General features: G+C 43.7%; 3 protein-coding genes across 5 annotated transcripts in view; 1 reads left to right on the top strand and 2 right to left on the bottom strand.

The window, feature by feature from the left end:
• Positions 1-20051, bottom strand: part of LOC310674204 (uncharacterized protein) — a 128992-nt gene that overhangs the window by 66184 nt on the left and 42757 nt on the right. The gene's annotated exons all lie outside the window — the stretch shown is intronic.
• The window catches only part of LOC310674203 (uncharacterized protein), a 142494-nt gene that overhangs the window by 66182 nt on the left and 56261 nt on the right, over positions 1-20051 (bottom strand). The window lies entirely within an intron of this gene.
• HAAO (3-hydroxyanthranilate 3,4-dioxygenase) lies at positions 459-19146 on the top strand. 3 transcript variants are annotated; one of them, XM_083433160.1, is made up of 10 exons: positions 459-732; positions 2882-2960; positions 3803-3886; positions 4353-4459; positions 5686-5775; positions 6224-6267; positions 10120-10265; positions 11747-11815; positions 15619-15701; positions 18206-19146. In XM_083433160.1, exons 1-10 carry the CDS (start codon positions 650-652, stop codon positions 18282-18284), a joined length of 864 nt encoding a protein of 287 aa, XP_083289286.1. In that variant the 5' UTR covers positions 459-649; the 3' UTR covers positions 18285-19146. The 3 variants fall into 3 exon arrangements, with proteins under 3 accessions (XP_083289286.1, XP_083289287.1, XP_083289285.1); XM_083433159.1 differs by having other exon boundaries at positions 461-732; positions 18157-19146; XM_083433161.1 differs by lacking the exon at positions 5686-5775 and having other exon boundaries at positions 460-732; positions 18157-19146.

Genomic DNA, 20051 nt, shown 5'->3' on the forward strand with positions numbered 1-20051 from the left:
AATAATAATAATAATATGCCCCCTGCAATCTGACTGGGTTGCCCCAGCCACCCTGGGTGGCTCCCAACAAAAATTAGTAAAAACACAGTACAACATGGCTATTTTCTTCATCCAGTGGCAGAGTTAGTGTGCCCTTGAATACCAATTGCTGGGGATCACAAGTGGGGAAATTGCTGTTGAGTTTGGGTCTGCTGTTGAGCTTCCCATAGGCATCAGGTTGGCCACTGTGAGAAAAGGATGTTGGGCCAAATGGACTATCAGGCTGATTCAGCAGGACCGGTTTGCAGAGCAGCCTTCAGAAAACACACACACACACACACACACACACCTGGCTGGCACATCACTTTTACCATGACTGTGCAAGCTTTTGAAAATGAAGCAGCTTGCTGTGTACTTTATCCCACAAGTTGATCATTGGCTAAGCTACTGAGATATCCTTTGTTCAACAAAGAGACCTTTGGAAGATTGAACGCAGAGAGATCTGGCATTCTATTGAGAAGGGGGGACAGTCAGAGCAGACACTGCCGCTCCGAAGTAGCTTAGAACCACGTATAGCAGCTCACGAAGGTTGTGCAAAACTTAGTTGGCATGATGTATTGAGCTATGCAAACTCATTTCCTTCCTCCGGCGCACTTTGCTATCAAGAGTCATGGAGAAGATGCTTGTGAACATAAAGAAATGGGTAGAAGAAAACAGAGCTGCCTTCTTGCCTCCAGTATGCAATAAGCTCATGTAAGTTAATGGGTTTGTGTGTGGTTTTTTTTTATTAATGGAACATGTGCAGAATTTTCTCCTTCTCTTGAGGGTCAGACTCAATGCAATGGCTTAGAAGAAAGGAAAGTCTGACAAAACATCATGAAAAACTTCTGACAGTGAGAGCTGTTCGGCAGTGGAACAGACTCCCATGAGAGGTGGTGGACTCTCCTTCCTTGGAGGTTTTTAAGCAGAGGTTGTGTGTCCATCTGTCATGGCTGCTTTAGCTGAGATTCCTGCATTGCAGGGGGTTGGACTAGATGACCCGTGGGGTCCCTTCCAACTCGAAGATTCTATGATTCTATAATTCGCTGTTCTATGTTTCTTGGAAAACAAAATGTTGTTTTTCAATTCTTATGCAAATTAAAGAGGAGAGGAGAGTCACGGCTCAGTAGAGCAGCAATGCTTTGCATACCAAGAGTTCCAGGTGCAGCGCCTGGCATCTTCAGGTAACACTGGGAGATTCCTCTGTCTGAAACCCTGGAGGACCACTTCCATTCAGTGTAGACAGTACTGAGTGGTCTGATTCGGTACAAGGACCCTATGGTCCTTGAGTGAAATACTGTATATGTCTGCCAAAGGTCTTCAATGTCTGGCCGAAACAGAAGCAATCAAACCTAAAGGCTGTTTTGCAGATTTAAAGCCATAGCTGTCAACATTAAGTACACAGTAATTCTTGATTCTAAACATGCTTTGTAGTCTTTGTGGCATTCATAGATGCAATGATAATAAACTTGTTGTATGCCTGTGGACAGCAGGTTGTAAGACTGTACAACACTCCACAAATAATATTTTTCGCACCTTGAAATAAAACACAGGTTCAGAATTATTATTATTATTATTATTATTATTATTATTATTATTAATACCCCACCCATTTGACTGGGCTTCCCCAGCCACTCTGGGCGGCTTCCAACAAAATATTAAAATACAGTAATGCATCAAACTTTAAAAGCTTCCCTAAACAGGGCAGCCTTCAGATGTCTTCTAAAAGTCTGGTAGTTGTTGTTCTCTTTGACATCTGGTGGGAGGGCGTTCCACAGGGTGGGTGCCACTACCGAGATGGCCCTCTGCCTGATTCCCTGTAACTTGGCTTCTCACAGTGAGGGAACCACCAGAAGGCCCTTGGCGCTGGATCTCAGTGTCTGGGCAGAACGATGCGGGTGGAGATACTCCTTCAGATATACTGGACCAAGACCATTTCGAGAACTCCAGGTTTTGAAGAAGCAAGTCATATAACTGTGAAACATGTTTGAGTTTTCCAGGCACCAAGAGGGTGGGAATAACATATAATAATCAAAGTGCAACAACAATTTTAGGATAGCTCAGAGGTGGGCTGTGCAACCACTTCAGCCGAATCCCACTGACTCAGGAAGATTTGGGATGATTCAGCTTGAATCTGAATTGAATTGAGGCCACTCCAACTTGCTCTGAGTAAATTGGGAGTGATTTGAGCCCATTTGGAGCTTGGAACTCTGTCTAAGCTTGGCTACCTGCCCCCCCCCCCCCCCAGTGTTGCAAAACACCATATTAGGTGGATGCCAGATTGGGAAGTTGGAGTTTGCTTGCTTGCATCTCCCCCCCCCCCCCCGTGGAACATGCCCCAGCCATTTTGTGCGCTGGGAACCACTCCCCGGCAGCCCTGACCCCTCCCCTTAAGAACATACAAAAAATTCAAAAGAAATTTTTAAAAACATTTTTAAAAACACTCTGTGCCCCTCCAGCAGTAACAGCAACTGTCCTTGTGAGGCTTCAGGCCCCGCCCTGGGCCAGGTGGTAAGTGGCAGGAGCAGGGCCCTCAGGCACTCACACAGGGGAGTCCTCCTGGGCAGCAGGCAGCAAGCAGCAAGCAGTCCTTGTGAGGCTTCAGGCCCCGCCCTGGGCCAGGTGGTGAGTGGCAAGAGCAGGGCCCTCAGGCGCTCACACAGAGGAGTCCTCCTGTGCACCTGTCAATGAAAATAGCATGTGGATATGGTTTATATCAGGGAAGACAGCCGTGCAAAATTGTGCAAATAGGCAAGGTTGCATACAAAAATGCTGGTTTGAAGAGTCTTTATACTTTTATCCTTTTATGCCTTAACTTATCATACGTTTATGTTAAAAAAATGGCTTTTTTATTACCCTGCAGGCACCACTGTCAGCTCAATGTAATGTTTGTTGGTGGACCAAACCAAAGGAAGGATTATCATATTGAAGAAGGAGAAGAGGTAACACATTGGGAAGTCTTTCATTTAGTGATTTGGTTACAATGTCCTTACGTAGGCTTGCACTATCTATGACGCAATGCCCTCTAGATGTTGTTGGACTACTAGTTCCATCATGCTTGATCATTGGCTACTCTGGCTGGGACTGATAGAGGAGTAAAAAGGTAAAGGTAAAGGTCCAGTCATCACTGACTCTGGGGTTGCAGCGCTCATCTCACTTTATTGGCTGAGGGGGCCGGCGTACAGCTTCCGGGTCATGTGGCCAGCATGACTAAGCCGCTTCTGGCGAACCAGAGCAGCTCATGGAAACACCGTTTACCTTCCCGCTGGAGTGGTACCTATTTATCTACTTGCACTTTGACGTGCTTTCGAACTGCTAGGTTGGCAGGAGCAGGGACCGAGCAACGGGAGCTCACCCCGTTGTGGGGATTCGAACCGCCGACCTTCTGATTGGCAAGTCCTAGGCTCTGTGGTTTAACCCACAGCACCACCCGCTTCCTGATAGAGGAGTAGGGGACTACTATCATTAAGATATTTTTTTTTAAAGCGAGCATCTTAGCCCAGGCATAGGCAAACTTGGCCCTCTAGATGTTTTGGGACTACAATTCCCATCATCCCTAGCAAACAGCACCAGTGGTCATTCGTAGCTTGCAGTTTTCCATGTATCCAATAGATGTCAGCATATTCCCTCATATTGAATTTTAAAACCACAGTTCAATACCGTAAACAGGCTCCCAAAACTGATTGTGCGGGCCCTGCAATATACATGAATCCCTTGCAGACTGTACATATGGCATTGTGATATGCATGCTTTAAATTAAGTTTTTCCCTCTCCTACACTGTAGTTGTTCTACCAGCTGGAAGGAGATATGTGCCTGAAGATAATAGAGAATGGAAAACACAAGGATATCTACATTAAAGAAGGAGAGGTAAGCATAGGCTTGTAAATGGTTAATGGAAAATGGGTGGGGGAAATATGCACATAAAGCAAGGGTGTATTTGCCATGGTTCTCTCTGCTGAAGTAAGAAGCCACATTTTCCATTGACTTGTGGCTTACCTCTTCAGCTATAGGAACGTTTGCATGAAAAGAAAAACAAGCAAACAGAATGAGCTCTGGATGCACCTGGAGTCCTCCCCTTATCATGTGTATAGCATACCCTCCAACATTTCTCTGATACAACCTCTGTATCCTCCATCCAGACAAGCAAGAGGTATTATCTGAGTTCAAGGACACATTCCAGCCAGAAAACATTCAGGGGGTGAAACAAGGCCAGTGGCCTGAGGAGAATTCTGAGGGCCAGATAGAGCAGGATTTGGCCCCCAAGCCTGAGGTTCCCCACTCCTGTCATGAACTGTGGCAACTGTTTCAACTTCCTTTCTTTTTTTCTGGGCAGATGTTCCTCTTACCAGCCAGGATACCACATTCCCCTCAGAGATTCGCAAACACTGTCGGATTGGTTATTGAGAGAAAAAGATTAAAGACTGAAACCGATGGACTCAGGTGAAATATAATCTTCTTAAAACTGTGACTCTTGAGCAACTTTGAGAACAATTTTGGTTCAAAAAAGTGGCATACAAATACTGGAGTATAAATACAGTACTTATGCAATATGTAACCTCTCTGGGCCACAAACCTGGGCAGTGTGTATGGAGGCCCTTGGCTGCCCAGATGATATGGTCCAAAGGAAAGTAGAGCAACATGTTTGGCTGCTGGAGTTACCAGAAGGAGGCGTACAAGGCGCCATCCAACTGTCTTAGGGCCTCCACTCTGGGTTTGTGTAGGGTTTACTCCTTAGCATTTTCTTCTCCCAAACATATCCCACAAGGCAACAAAGGTTTAGGATCAAAGTATTCCTTCTCCTCGATGGGTCACCTTCCCAGGTTGACGAGCCCATCTGCTCCTCACTTCCTTCTACAGCACATGCAGAAACCACCTTCTTGACCATTGAACCCTCCATTGGTCGCACAATCCAACAGAGCCTGTCTTCACATTCAGGGGGAAGTCCGTAACTCACTGAGGGTTTGAGACCCATCAACTACCCTCACCTGGTTTAGCTGGTGTGGTCGCTGTCGCATGCTGGCAGCTTCTAGGAGTCACAGGTGAGATCTGAGTGTAGGATGGAGACCAAAGTGGGACAAACTAGCCCATAAGGAGCACAATGCGTGTGTGTGTCCCCCATAGGTACTACCCTTCCTGTGACATCCTACACATCCCGTGGAGCTCACTTCAGTGCTGATAAAGCAGCGGTTTGACTTCACCCCTGGAGGCACACTGCACTGTCTCTCTAGACAGATGGATGCCAACAAGTATGCAATGTGCAGTAAATAACATATTGAGGAAAGAGTCATAGATCAGTGGGACGGGACATATTTGCACACAGAGGGTGTGTTATCTCAAGGTTGGGCCGGAAATGTCCTCAGTTTCAAATCCTGGAAATCTTCTGCCCATCAGTGCAGACAATACTGTGCTTAATGACAAGGATGCGCTGCCATGCATTTGAATTAACTAAAGTCCAATCTAAGCTGAATTCAGATTTCAAGATTCTCAGTGGTGCCGAATTTTATTCTCCTACCCAGTGCAGATAAGTTCAAACCAAAGCATTATACGTTTATTTGTTTTTACCAGTGCATAATATTTCGAAAGGCATTTAGAGAATAAAATAACACAACCTTCCATTTTATATGATACAACCACTTAATGTAGTTTCTCCCCCACCCTTTTGCCAGATACTACGTTGGGGAATCAACCAATGTCCTTTTTGAGAGATGGTTTTACTGTGAAGACCTTGGCACACAACTTATCCCAATAATCCAAGAGTAAGTCTTCTCCATTTTATTGCATCGTGTTGTATCCAAATAACTTTTATTCAGAGCTGACCCCCAAGTTGTATTATTATTATTATTATTATTATTATTTGCTTCTCATCTAACTATCTGACTGGGTTGCCCCAGCCACTCTGGGCAGCTTCCAACAAAACACTAAAAACACAATGAAATACCAGCCATTAAAAACTTCCCTGAACAGGGCTGCCTTCAGGTGTCTTCAGAAAGTCAAATAGTTGTTTATCTGTTTGACGTCTGTTGGGAGGGCTTTCCACAGGGCAGGTGCCACTACTGAAAAGGCCCTCTGCCTAGTTCCCTGTTGCTTCACTTGTCACAGAGGGAGTGGGAAAGCAAACATGCATTTGTAATGTCGCCCAGACATACAATTTGGTTACCTATATTAGTCTGAAAAGTTTTACTCCTTTAACATTTGTCATTCTAGGTTTTTCAGCTCAAGGCAGTATCAGACTGGAAAACCCAATCCAGGTAATATAAACTGATTTCAGAAGCAAAGCAATTATTCAACTAGCAATAATATGGGTGGGGTTTTTTTCCCCTTAAGGAAAGCTTAAAGGTAAAGGGACCCCTGACCATTAGGTCCAGTCGTGGCCGACTCTGGTGTTGCGGCGCTCATCTCGCTTTGTGTTCAATGAGGCTTTCTCCTCAGGTACATACAGGACTGCAGCCTTACTAATATACAAAGGATGGAGGTAACAATCTTACAGCAGATTTTGATAGTAAAAGGTAAAGGTACTCCTGACCGTTAGGTCCAGCCGCAGACAACTCTGGGGTTGCGCGCTCATCTTACTCTATAGGCCAAGGGAGCTGGCGTTTGTCAGCAGACAGTGCGGCAGCCTACAAGCCAGAGAACGTCTGCCCTCTAGTGACGATCTTACTCAGAAAGCCGACACCTGGTCTGTTAGAGACACTTGCAGCTCTTAGGTCACAGTTTCCACAGGAGCTGGCTGGGATTTGCAAAGGGGCAGGATGACTTGCGCTCTCCCATTTACAGATGCACGTAGGAGGAGGCTGTTTAGTAAATAGCAGTGAGGTGAACTGGTGGCAAAGAAGTATACTTGGGGCCTAAGAAAGGATAGGCTAAGAAACACGGAGAGTTCCCATATTGCACATTTCACTTGCAGCAACTACTGTGTTTAGAATGGAAGTTTTGCTCAAGCTGCTGAGACACCGAAGACAACATTCCCAACAAGGAAGCCATTTCAGGGGCTTCATACAACCTGCACTAACTCAGATCACAATAATGTATCAGACAACCGTTTTACAACCCTCTCGGATCAAACATATAATTTCTAAGAAGTCTAAAATCAGCAAAGAGGCTCATTTGTTTTGTCATTCACTGAGGTGTCTACATCACACAGTTAATCACAGGATGTAAGGAATGATCTCCATAGAGTAGGCATGTCCAAAGTTCATTTTGGGGGCCTAATCCAGCCTGCCGGTCGATTATATGTCCTGGGGTAAAATTGTAAAAAAAGCTCAACAACTTCAATCCTAAAAACTTTGGTCGGCCCTCACTCATGTTCACTTCATCAAATCTGGCCCTCTTTGAAAAAGGTTTGGGCACCCCTGGTCTAAGGTGTTTATTCCCGCCCAAAAAACTCTTATGAGAGTATTTCTCTCTCCTTCTCTATTATATTAACAATAACAAAACCACTTGTGTTTATTTCTAGATACAAAGAAGCTAGACTACTTGAAGCCAGTTTGTGTCTTAAGCTTGACACAACAGGCAGAGTAGATTAAAAAATGGCAAATGCTATAATTGCATTTTAGCAACAGCCATTGGGTTTTACAGTGGTTTATCCCAGGGGGACGCAGGTGGCGCTGTGGGTTAAACCACAGAGCCTAGGACTTGCTGATCAGAAGGTCGGCGGTTCAAATCCCCGCGACAGGGTGAGCTCCGTTGCTTGGTCCCTGTTCCTGCCAACCTAGGAGTTCAAAAGCACGTCAAAGTGCAAGTAGATAAATAGGTATCGCTCTGGCGGGAAGGTAAACGGCGTTTCCATGTGCTGCTCTGGTTCGCCACACAGATTCCTTCACCTTCTTTAAAGATTTAGTGGAAGTTAGCTCATGTCATGCATGCCATCCATTCATATTATACCCTGGGATGTGATCATGTGAGTCCACTATCTCTCAACCCAAGCAGGGTTGCTAATGAGTTAAAATGATGGAGGAGAGGAGGAGAAAGAGAAAGGTTTAAGCTGCTCTGGGCAGCCTTGAATGAAAGGTAGGAGGGAAATGCAAGAAAAATAGCTGGTTGTTGCAAAAAGAAAACCATAATCTTTGTGACCTGTTTTCTGCATCAGTTGTTCATTTAGTTAAGTGCAGTCATCCTTGCTGTTCAAGGATGTTAATGTACATGATAAGTTCCTGGAATACGGGTGGGTGAATCTGCCCATTTTGGTTTCAGTTTCTCATTTTTCAAGTCATTTCACATGTCTGTATCAGTCTGTGATTTATTTATTTTTTTAAAAAAATTCCCATGAAAATTCATCAGCATTTTAGTGAAATTTCCTCCTTTTATCTGCAATTTTCCCAGGCATACACTTTTTTTTTTTTTGGCAAAGCAATTTTGCATTCTATATGTTGTTTTCAGGAACATGTGCCTTTTGATGCACACTTTAATATACACATTTTTGTATGCATCATTTGGCTGGGGAACTGCATCGTAAAATGTAGAGAAGTGTGAATCTTGAAGATTTGCATGTTGTTTCATGAACTTCCAATTAGATAGGTTCGCATTGCAAGTCCTCACTAAACTGAATTTCTTCTCCATCTCTACCTATAAGACACCACTAGATGCAGCAGCCATCGGAGGGGTTGGGGTAGGCAGGGCAACGTTGCTCATTTGCATTCCCAACGCTGAGCATTCCTGAGAGGAGGAAAGGTGAGACACAGGGTAGGGAGTTCAGTGAAGAAGAAGAAGAAGAAGAAGAAGAAGAAGAAGAAGAAGAAGAGGAAGAGTTTGGATTTGATATCCCGCTTTATCATTACCTGAGGGAGTCTCAAAGCCGCTAACATTCTCCTTTCCCTTCCTCCCCCACAAGAAACACTCTGTGAGGTGAGTGGGGCTGAGAGACTTCAGAGAAGTGTGACTAGCCCAAGGTCACCCAGCAGCTGCATGTGGAAGAGTGGAGACGCGAACCCGGTTCACCAGTTTATGAGTCTACTGCTCTTACTGGGTCCCAGTGAGGTGCAAACATGGTGGCAGGAGCACTGGACTACCTCTGCTAAGCCTCTGCCTTCCTCGGAACTAACAGTGACTCTTGGGGTTGGGAAGGCAGGTGTTGGGAAGAAGCTGCCCAGCTTGTGCTGCTCCACCATGCATGAAGTGTTGGCCTGAGGGTTTTTAAAATTAAAAGACCTTAGAGGCCAGTTACCAGGAATAGCATTTTCTTGCCAGAGATTTGCAGAGTTTTAACAAGTTTCTTATCTATTTGGGTTGGGTTTTTTTAACTATAAATTTTGGTGCCATGTCTTTGTTATTCACAGCGCAGTACATTTTTTTCCACATCTAAACCTGATCTGCAAAAACAATTATACAGGATACAGGAAGGTTTCTAAGTAGGCCAAATGAATGCAATCCCAGGACCCCTGGCTGACTATACTACTGATGCTTACCTAATGTGCTTCATAACTACTTGGGATACCACAGAGAGGCATTGCATTTTTCTGCATCTTATTTGGACCATTACCGAAAAAGCACCCCAGAGACATGTTTTGAGAGTACCCCGTGGCTTTCGGAGAAGAAAACGGGAGTGTGGGAGAAGATTTCACCTTTGCATTTAGTTGAGAGAATGAAGTTAATTTCACAGGGTGCAGAACTGTGAACCTCAGAACAGGATTTGAAAGGGCAGAGAGTGTTTCAGACTGTTTCAAAACAATCAGGAAATGCAGGGTATTAAATTCTGAAGTGCTGCGTAATCAGTTTTGTTCCATATTGGCCAAGAGAATCCCTAGAAGGCATTTGAACGCACAGTAGGAAGGTAATGAGTAGTGGCAGTAAATGTGTCTACTTAATGTTGTCTGTATTTACGACAAAGCAGGAGTTGAAAGACCTAATGGGTGGCAGGTTTAAAGAAGCTGGTGAAGGGCAGGAGAAGTAGGAGAAGCTGTCGTGGACTGTTAGATAATTTGAAATTTGGCCCTTGTCCTTTTCTGCCCACATGTTTGAATCTTCTGAAACACCAAGCATTAATATGACAATATCACATGTTCTTGCAATAAGCTTTCTGATGGGCTAACACCTGTCGCCACTTCTAAAGCAATCAGAAATATATATATATATCTTTTCTACCTCTAGATTTTCTTTATTTTTAGATGAACTTTTGAAAGAAATGCCTTTCCCCTTAAATGAAGCCAAGGTCATGGATCCTTTTTCCTTTCAAGGCTGGCTGAACGATCATCGTGAAGAGATAGATCAGAAGAAATCCTTCAGACTTTTTGGAGACAGCTCTGAAACTGAGGTAGAAAAAACTTGAGTACTTTCAAAAGGAGGAGTTGGGTGAATTATTTTTTCAAGTGAACAGGCAGCCTCCTGTGGAGAAGTGTTTTTTATATCTTATTCAGGGTCAGAGAATAAATGATATGCAATGTCCCTCAAGGATAATCTAGCCTGAAGATGTCCATTCTCTCTCTCTTCTGTTGGCCTTGGACAAGGATGAGGAATCTCTGCCCAATCTCTGTTGGACTTCCAGTAGATGAAGGCAGCTGTAGTCAAGCCATGTCTGGAAGACTGCAGGTTCCCAAACCCTGCACTAGGAGAAACTCTATAGCAGTTGTATGCCCAACAGCCATTCTAGGGAGCTATACAGATTACTGCTAATACACAAACTGATTTACACCAGTACTTCCGAGGAACACTGATTTAGTCATCAAGAGACCAAACAAGTGACGTTAAATGTGCCTTTTCAGTTAACATTAAACATAAATAAAAATAGATGTTTATATAACTTATTCAAAGTGTTGGTGCTGACAGCCCTAAACAGCCTCTCAACCCCATCGTTCTGTCCAGACATTGAGGTTCAGCTCTGAGGGCCTTCTGGTGGTTCCCTCACTGCAAGAAATGAGGTTACAGGGAACCAGGCAGAGGGCCTTCTCAGTAGTGGCTCTCTCCATGTGGAACGTCCTCCAATCAGATGTCAAGAAGATAAATAACTATACAACTTTTAGAAGACATCTGAAGGCAGCCCTGTTTAGGGAAGTTTTTAATCTTTGATGTTTTATTATGATTTTATATTTGTTGGAAGCCACCCAGAGTGGTTGGGGAACCCCAGTCAGATGGATGGGATACAAATAATAAAATTATTATTATTATTACTATATACCTCTATTAATCAAGTCTGATTTGAGGTGGTTTACAATGTCAGAAAAATCCCCCACATGGATGCATCTTCTATTTGATGATATTGCTTTCCTCACAAAAGTGACCAAAATCAACTTACAAAAACAATAAATCATTAAAAGCAAGTGCCCATAGTCTCCAGGAGCTGGGACAAGATGTGCAGAGCATTGCTGCAAAGACCAATGCCAGCAAGGTTAACCATTGGTGTCTGCCCCTAACTTCTAAACAGGGATTAGGAGGAATGAGAAGAGAAAAATAAATGAGGAATCACAGCTGTTTGAAGTCCAGAAAAAGATTCCTATTACGTTCGAGTGCAAGCCTCTGGCAAAAGGAAAATGCACTGTCTGTCCCAAGAGTGGTGTACGCTATGGATAAAAGCACAAAACTATTAGTGGGAGGATCAGAAGAGTACAGGAGCAAAGACCATTGAGGTGAAGAGAGAGAAATGTGCAGTTGTGATGTGTTAGATTTTGTTTTTACATTCTGGTATACAAAGCCTTTGGCAAGGTTAATGCATCTTCTCACAATTTCCGTTAAATAATTTTACATTGACACAAATGTTTCTCCTAGTAACACATTGCATTTTCTTGGTTTGTTGCCCAGGTTATAATTTTTGGACCAGGAACAACCAAAGAGGGAGGAAAGAATGCAGATATATGGCTATGGCAGCTGGTATGTGATGCTACTTCCATTTCACACTAACTATGTAGGTAGGGTAAAAAGGTAAATGACCCCTGGAAGGTTAAGTCCAGTCAAAGGCGACTATGGGGTGCAGCGCTGATCTCACTTCAGGCAGAGGGAGCCGGTGTTTCCACACTGGCAATACCGTATTTTTCGCTCTATAAGACACACTTTTCCCCCTCCAAAAGTTAAGGGGAAATGTGTGTGCGTCTTATGGATCAAATGTAGGCTGCATGGCTTCACGTTGCTTTCGCTGAAGCCTGGAAAGTGAGAGGGGTTGGTGCGCACTGACCCCTCTCACTCTCCACGTTTCAGGGATACCCGCCCAAAGCCTCCAGAGCGCAGCGGGAGCTCCCTCTGTGCTCCAGAGGCTTCGCGTTGCTTTCGCTGAAGCCAGGAGAGCAAGACTCTCCTGGCTTCAGGGATAGCCACAGCAGGAGGAGAAATGGAAGGGGCTCCGCTTCTCCTGCCGCTTTGCTGAAGGGGCGCTGCGCAGAGAGGGAGAGAATTTTTTTCCTTGTTCTCCCCCTCTAAAACTAGGTGCATCTTATGGTCGGGTGCGTCCTATAGAGCGAAAAATACGGTAATTCTTCCATCGAGCAAGCAATGGAAATAAAAGAGGTGTGTGCATTGATCATAAGTGGCTCAACAGGTATGATAGAACTGCTATGGCAGCTTCTGGGGTAGCCAGTTGCTTATCTGGAGGGAGAGCAGCAAGGTGACATAGAGGCTGGCATGGTGCAAAGCCAATCCAGTGTTTGGCCATGTCTCCCCCAACCCTACCCCACAGCCTTGTCCCTTTTCTTCCTGGCAAGCAAAACAGCACCCTTGTCAGAAAGCTGCTCTGCCCCACTCGGTGAAGCCTCCATGGGCAGAGGATCCAGCTGTGGGTTCGAGTTTGGCTCTGGAGAAAAGTATTTCACTCCAGGGATTACAGATGACACTGGGACACCCTTGTCATCGCTGCAGTTGGACTGAGGCAGTGTGGTTCACCCATGGGTTCCTCAGCAGTCTCTGAACCCAGTCTATTGTTGATGCTGGCTATGCTTCAGTTTAAGAATATAAGATGATTATTGCTGGATCCGGTCAAAAGTCCATATAGCCCAGCACTCTGTTCTCACAGAGGCCATTGTCCCATTGGCAGCCCACAAGCACAACCTGAGTGTAAAAGCATTATCCCTACTTGCCCATTAGAAATAGTTCTGTTCATGCAAGACCTCCATTAGTCCTCACAGGAATGAAATGGCTCACAGAGCAACATTCTTACAAGACAGATATGAACCCTTTTTAGTAGTGTATTCATGATTTTCCTTGTAGTAATGTCAGTCTAGTCCCTGTTGGCTTGGTGAGCAACTTTTCAGGTCCTGGAAAGTATTTTGAGGATCTGATGAGAAGACTGAAAAATACTTTGAACAAGCAAGTGCCATATTTTCAGGCTGACATATCTATCAGCACACTGCTAGCTTAGTTGATTAACAATGCCACAGAAGTGGGTCGCCTCAAGACAGCTTCATTATGTGGAGCTGTGGGCTGCAAAACTCAGTCTGATTGCTGCTCCTCACAGTGCATCTGTACTGGGTAGCAGGGGAGTTTTTCTGTTGGCTTTACTATGGAGGTTAAGCCTCACTCTGTTTGTTTGTTTGTTTGTTTGTTTGTTTGTTTGTTTGTTTGTTTGTTTCAAATCAAATAGTTCCACAAATGAAAAGGTCAGCTATCACTACAGAATTCCAGGGAGAGGTGAACACTTTCCCCCAAAGTTCTACATCGACTCACATTACACTGGTCAACAACAAATTTGTTGTCTGCGTTTTTTCAGTTGATTTAGGATGAATCTGATGCGCTGAATCCAAAAATCACATTGGTTTTGCTCAATCAGGTCAAGTTTTTGAGCTATGGCCACATGTCTTTTTTTACGTTTTTGTTCACATGTACGCTTGTGTGGAGCATTTTAGAAGAAGTTGGTGGGGGTAAAATGCCATGTCGAATAATTGTTTTGATTGGAAATGATTATTTTAATTACAAGAAGTATTCAGGTCCGATAGTTCTGGGTGATTATGTCGAAAAGGGATCAGTTTGAAGTCATAAAACCTCCGTTTTTTCTCGGAAGAGAAGGACTTGGTGTACTGTGCAGATATTGCGCAGCTTCTGCTCAAGCTTGGAGTGCCAAAGTATGAACCCAAAGATTGGAGACTGTTCATTGACAGCAGCAAGCGATCACTGAAATGTGTTCTGCTACACAACAGCAACCAGTCTGGCTTCACCAAGTACCCATGTTTTCTGTGCATGTGGGATAGTAGGGACCGTGCTCAGCATTACACAAATAAGGACTGGCCTGTGCGGGAGGAATTGGTGCCTTGCAAAGAAAGGAACGTCATCAACAACCCTCTGGTGGACAGAGACAGAATACTCTTCCCACCGCTGCACATCAAGCTCGGCTTAATCAAGTAGTTCACCAAGGCTCTGGACAAGGATGGTGACTGCTTCACTTACTTGTGCCAGGCTTTTCCAGGATTGACCATGGAGAAGTTGAAAGCTGGCATCTTTGACGGTCCTCAGATCCGTCAGCTCATCAGAGATCCAGAGTTCAGAAACTCAATGAACGAAGTGGAACTGGAAGCGTGGAAGGCATTTGTTCTGGTAGTGAAGAATTTCTTGGCAACAATAAGGCCAGAAACTATGCAGAACTTGTCAACAACATGCTGACTGCTTTCAGAAGCCTGGGCTGCAACATGAGCATCAAGATGCACTACCTATTTTCACATATGGACCGGTTTCCTGAGAACCTGGGTTCAATGAGTGACGAGCAGGGGGAGAGATTCCATCAGGACATGAAAGAGATGGAGACCAGGTATCAGGGTTGCTAGGACGCAGTCATGATGGCTGACTACTGTTGGACTCTGAAGAGAGACCTCCCTGCCGCTGAGCATTCCAGGAGTTCCAAGAAACAGAAGTTCAAGCCCTGAAGTTTGAAAAATGCTGAAGCAACATGCAATTTACGTGTACTTACCGTTATCAATGCCCACCATTCAGTTTACAGTAAACCTGACCTGATGGAGAGAAACAGATGCCATTTCCTGATTCAGCAGTGCAAAAATACCCTAAATCAGTTGTAGAAATCTAGACAACATTCAAAAAGTAAAAAATTGTTGCCCAGTGATTGGTCTCAATTCCCCCGCCCCCTGCAAGTAATGAGCCCTAAAATGATCAAAACAAAGGAGAACCTTTTCACTGAATACTAGGTTTGCACAACTTGTGATGCACTAAATCAGTTTTTCTCAACCAACGGGGACATACAAAGAACTTGGTGTGGAGTGTGTGTGAGAGGGGGGGGGTTGTTTTTTGTTTTGGTAATGTACAATATAAGTAAACAAATTTAAAGTTATGAAATTTCAATCCATGTGAGAAATTCAAATTAAATAATTACATGAACTGGGATTCAAAGGGGTGTGGCATCTTTTTTATGTCAGCTAAAAGGACATGGATTGAAAAAAATTTGAGAAACAGTGTAATAAATGAAACATCTCCCACCAGCAGCCAAATCTAGGTTCAGGTCCCAGTAAGAGGAAAACCAAGAATGTCTATCAAGCCTGTGGCATATAGTTGTTAATGACTGGTTTGGGTCACAAGCCCTGCCATTACAGAATTAATTGATTTGTTTATTTCCCAGATCACTAGATTACTGATGATTTGGTTAGACTGACTGATTAGTTCATTAAGATATACTTCCTAGTTTGTGGCTGCTAATGACAGTCCAGGAAGAATTAAAAGCCTGTCTTTTGTTCCTGCCTTTTCAGGAAGGAACATCTGTTGTTACTGCTGACAGTAATACCCTGTGTCTAGCAAATGGAGACAGCCTTCTCATCCCAGAACAGACTGCGTAAGTATACAACAGTATGTGAGGTTGGCCACCTTTTGCAAATGGCCACCTCCTCTCACCCAGGTATTGGTGCATCACTGCTCCTTCTGCTTTCTATTCATGGAAAATTCATTTAGTTTCTACACCAGGGGTAGCCATTATTTATCTTTATTTGCTGAACTGCAGCTCCCATCATTCTTAACCATGATGACTGAGGCTGGTGGGCAATGTTCAACACCATCTGAAGGTCACCATATTGGCTACCCCTGTTTGTGTGTAGTGACACCAGTACTCTGTAACACTGTTCCTACTGAAATCAGACAGGTGCTGCCATTTTGATATTTTTGATACCAAAAGATATTTTGTTTCACCAGGCCTTCTCAGATAACTTATTTGTTTCACTGTTGGCTATTTCCCCTGTACAGTCATACCTTGGAAGTCGAACTGAATCTGTTCTGAAAGTCCATTTGACTTCCAAAACGTTCGAAAACTGAGGCGCTGCTTCCAATTGGCTTCAGGAAGCTCCTGCAGCCAATCAGAAGCCGCAGAACCCATGCTGGATGTTTGGGTTCCAAAGAACATTTCCAAACTGGAACACTCACTTCTGGGTTTGCGGAGTTCGGAAGCCAAAACGTTCAAGTTGCAAGGCATTTGACTTCTGAGGTACGACTGTATTTTAAAGATTTAATTATACACCATGGTATTATTATTATTATTATTATTATTATTATTATTATTATTGAATTGGGGGTCCAAAGATCTATGGGTATAGGGTGGTATGCAAATTTAATAAATAAATATAATATAATATAATATAATATAATAATTTGCAATTTATTTATTTATTTAAATGATTGCTTAATGGGACATTCTTCAGAGTGACGATAGCCAAGTCCGCTCAGCCTCTCGATGCGACAGCGTTGCGGGATGGCAGAGGCTCTTCTAAGACCTCGATGAGGGATTTGAGGATGGTGTCCTGTCCTGATAGGTGGCCTGGGCATAAGACCGGACCACCAATCAGGAGCCAGATCCTAGCCTGCACCAGGAATTGGCGAACGGGGGTGCTGGCTTGGACAATGGGCTGGGCTGGGATGTGTGTGGAGCTGACAGAGTAAGAAGGCTTCCCTCAGGTCTGTGCCCAGGCCATTTAAACAGCCTCCACTTGGAGCCCTACCTTGCTTTTCTTCGCCGGGTTCTTCTCATCGAGTTCGTTCTTGGAGCGTCAGATTGGCTGCATTGCCTGCCCCAGTGGAGTCATGTTTTGTGAGGGTCTTTGTTTTGCTTTTTCTAACTTTGTTCCACAAGTCAAGTACAAAGCATGAGATTTTGGCTGCAATACACATTTACATCAGAGTAAACCTCACTGATATCAGTGGGGATTTCTTCTAAGTGATATAGGTTTGTGTTGTCTGTCTCAAACTAAGCATTCCTGCGCTGCCATTCCACTCCTGTTTTCTTGGAATGCTTTTTACCTTTAATCTACTGAACTAGAAAGGTGGCTGTCATGTACTGAGTTGAATAGGCTCCAAAAGGCAGCAGTCTGATTGGTCCTAGAACAATAGGGTCCAGAATGGAGCAGTCTGATTGGTCCACAGGTGCCACCCAATCCAGCTCCAGGTGGAAGTGAATCCGCAACCTGATTGGCCTACAGGTGAATCCCAGAATTAGCCAATTACATGGGGCCCATTGTGTAAATAATGTATATAAAGCAGACATTCTGGCGGAACTTCCATTCCTCCTCACCACTATGAGCTGAATAAAGAGCATGAAATCCACTCTCAACTCCGAGTATATTTCAGTGGCAGTGATACAGCACCGGAAAGGCAAGGAGGCTTAACTCTGTCCCATATTCAGGAGGACCACCAGCTTTCAGGTTCCTGCCCATGCCCTAATAATTTGTGACCCACACACCATAGATTGCTTTCCTATTTAGAATTAATGTGCTCCGTATGTTTTAAAGTTGGTAGACTCTGGCTCTATGATGGGGAATTGACACCTAAGGTCTCATTGCTATGAACTGCATTGAATCCCCCCCATATGTTTAATCTACCCAAATCCCTGGTGAGATGTTCATTCTCAGTCATGACAGTCCAGTCTCATTACAACAATCTAATGTTTCCACTTATTTTGGCAACACTCTGTATAGCTGACTGCTCAATTAAGCAATGACATTTCCCCTAAACTACCATTTTACTTCTTTCCATTCTGCTAGTGACCAGTAATTAAATTCAGGAGCAGGAGGTGAAGTGAGAGGCGGACGGGATTTGGTATTTGGTAAAAAGTGTTCCGCATCCTTAGAAATTCTTCTAGTATTGTCAACAAGCAATGAATAACCTAAAGGGAGAGTTTAATGTTATCGGGCAATGAATGCTTAGAGTCAATCTGAAAAGATTAACTGATATGGTTTAAAAAACAGCAGGAACAGTGGAGGAGTGCATGTCTGCCATTCAGTCCCATTCTCTGTTTTGTTTTGAAGGTTTCAGTGGAAGAGAGCTGAAGGATCCGTTGCTCTTTCCATTATGCAGGATCCTGCACGGAAAAGACCCTATACCTGAGTTGCTGGCAAGACTGATTAATAAAAGACTGATAAAATGTTTTATGTGAGCACTGCAATCTCAGAAGAAGAAGAAGAAGAAGAAGAAGAAGAAGAAGAAGAAGAAGAAGAAGAAGAAGGAATTCATTAATCTTGAATCCACACATCTAAAACTATATGACACCACTTTAAACAGTCAAAGATTTCCCCAAATAATCCTAGGAATGGTAGTTTTTTGGGAAGGAATAGGAGAGTTTATAAGCAACTCTTAGCACCCTTAATAAACTACAGGGCAACTGATATGATTTTTCATATGTGGTGGGCATGTGAGCTGTTACAACCATTCTGGGAAAGTGTATGTACAGAAATAAGCAAAATCACAGATCAGGACATATAATATAATCCAAGCCTAGGCTTATTAACAGATATTCAACTTAATTTGTTATACAAGGAACTTATTGATTTTCTTCTGGTGGCTGCACAATTACTCATAGCAAAGTAATTGATCACCTACACATCAGACAATTGGGGGGGGGGGGATGGACAATTGCTTTGTCCGAGAAACTAACGAAGAGAGTACATGTCCCAACATGGCATCTGATCTGGATAATTTTGTTGAAATATGTTACCCCTTTATGAAATATTCACATGGACTTATGGGAAAATCTAACTCATTAGTCTTCTATTCCAGGGAGAGGGGGTGGGAATGGGGAAAACCAATTCTTCTGTTAATGTTTGTATTTTTCAAAAGCGATAACAATTTTTTCTTTTAAAAAAATGGAATAAAAATAAACAACAACTCCAAGATTTTAGGGGTGGGGGAAGCCATGGCTGTTAAAAGTGGTATCATAGTAATTTAAATGCATGGTGAGAATGTGGCCTAAGACAAAATAAAACATATTTCAGTGTTTCACTAGGAGTGAGGTCTTGAAACATGAATGCCTAGTTGTTATATATAACACAGTGTCAGAACTCTTGAACAGACTTGCATCACCCACAACACCAGATTTAATTTTAAAAGTTGGCAGGTGTCAGTATATAGGTAAAGGTAAAGGTTCCCCTGCCTGTACAGGCCAATAGTGTCCGACTCTAGGGTTATGTGCTCATCTCACTTAAGAGGCCCGGAGCCAGCGCTGTCTGAAGACACTTCCAGGTCATGTGGCCAGCATGCCGAAGCTGCTCTGGCGAGCCAGGACCAGCGCAACACACTGAAATGCTGTTTACCTTCCCGCTATAAAGCAGAACCTATTTATCTACTTGCACTTAGGGGTGCTTTCGAACTGCTAGGTGGGCAGGAGCTGGGACTGAAAGACGGGAGCTCACCCCGCCGCGGGGATTCGAACTGCTGACCATACGATCGGCAAGTCCTAGGCACTGAGGTTTTACCCACAGCGCCACCCGCGTCCCTTCAGTATATAGGTAGAAAAATTCAATTTTGGAATTCTTAGTGTTGAAAGGGATGGAGTGGAGTGAGGGGAAGGATCTGGGCAGTCTGAGCCCGTGGTTCATAGATCCCACCTGAAAAAGTCAAAAGGAGCTGTGTAATACGAAGCTGAATTGATGGCTTGAAACATGAGTTTTGATTAAACAAAATAGGGAGTTGATGAAAGTTTTGAAAGCAGAGGAAATGAGAGCAAGTGATATATAGAGCCAGTGAATTCTTTTTGATTAACCAAGAACTCGACACATTGTGCATAACAACACTTGCTCACCATTCTCTTGAAACCCAAGCTCCTCATGTTTCAAGTGTTCCTAAATGATTGACTTTGCTGAATACAGTGAGCAAAAATCTCCCCTTTCATGCTGATTCGGCTGCTATCATATATTGCAGCCAAAAT

Source organism: Podarcis tiliguerta (genome assembly GCF_965153285.1).
Source record: "Podarcis tiliguerta genome assembly, chromosome: 3".
NCBI classification, from domain to species: Eukaryota; Metazoa; Chordata; class Lepidosauria; order Squamata; family Lacertidae; genus Podarcis; species Podarcis tiliguerta.

Excerpts from the sequence above, each read along its gene's own strand:
- HAAO (XM_083433160.1), top strand. The coding sequence starts at position 650 with ATGGAGAAGATGCTTGTGAACATAAAGAAATGGGTAGAAGAAAACAGA. Across the intron at positions 4,460-5,685 it reads ACTGAAACCGATGGACTCAG|ATACTACGTTGGGGAATCAA; the intron begins GTGAAATATAAT and ends CCCTTTTGCCAG. Across the intron at positions 6,268-10,119 it reads GACTGGAAAACCCAATCCAG|ATGAACTTTTGAAAGAAATG; the intron begins GTAATATAAACT and ends CTTTATTTTTAG.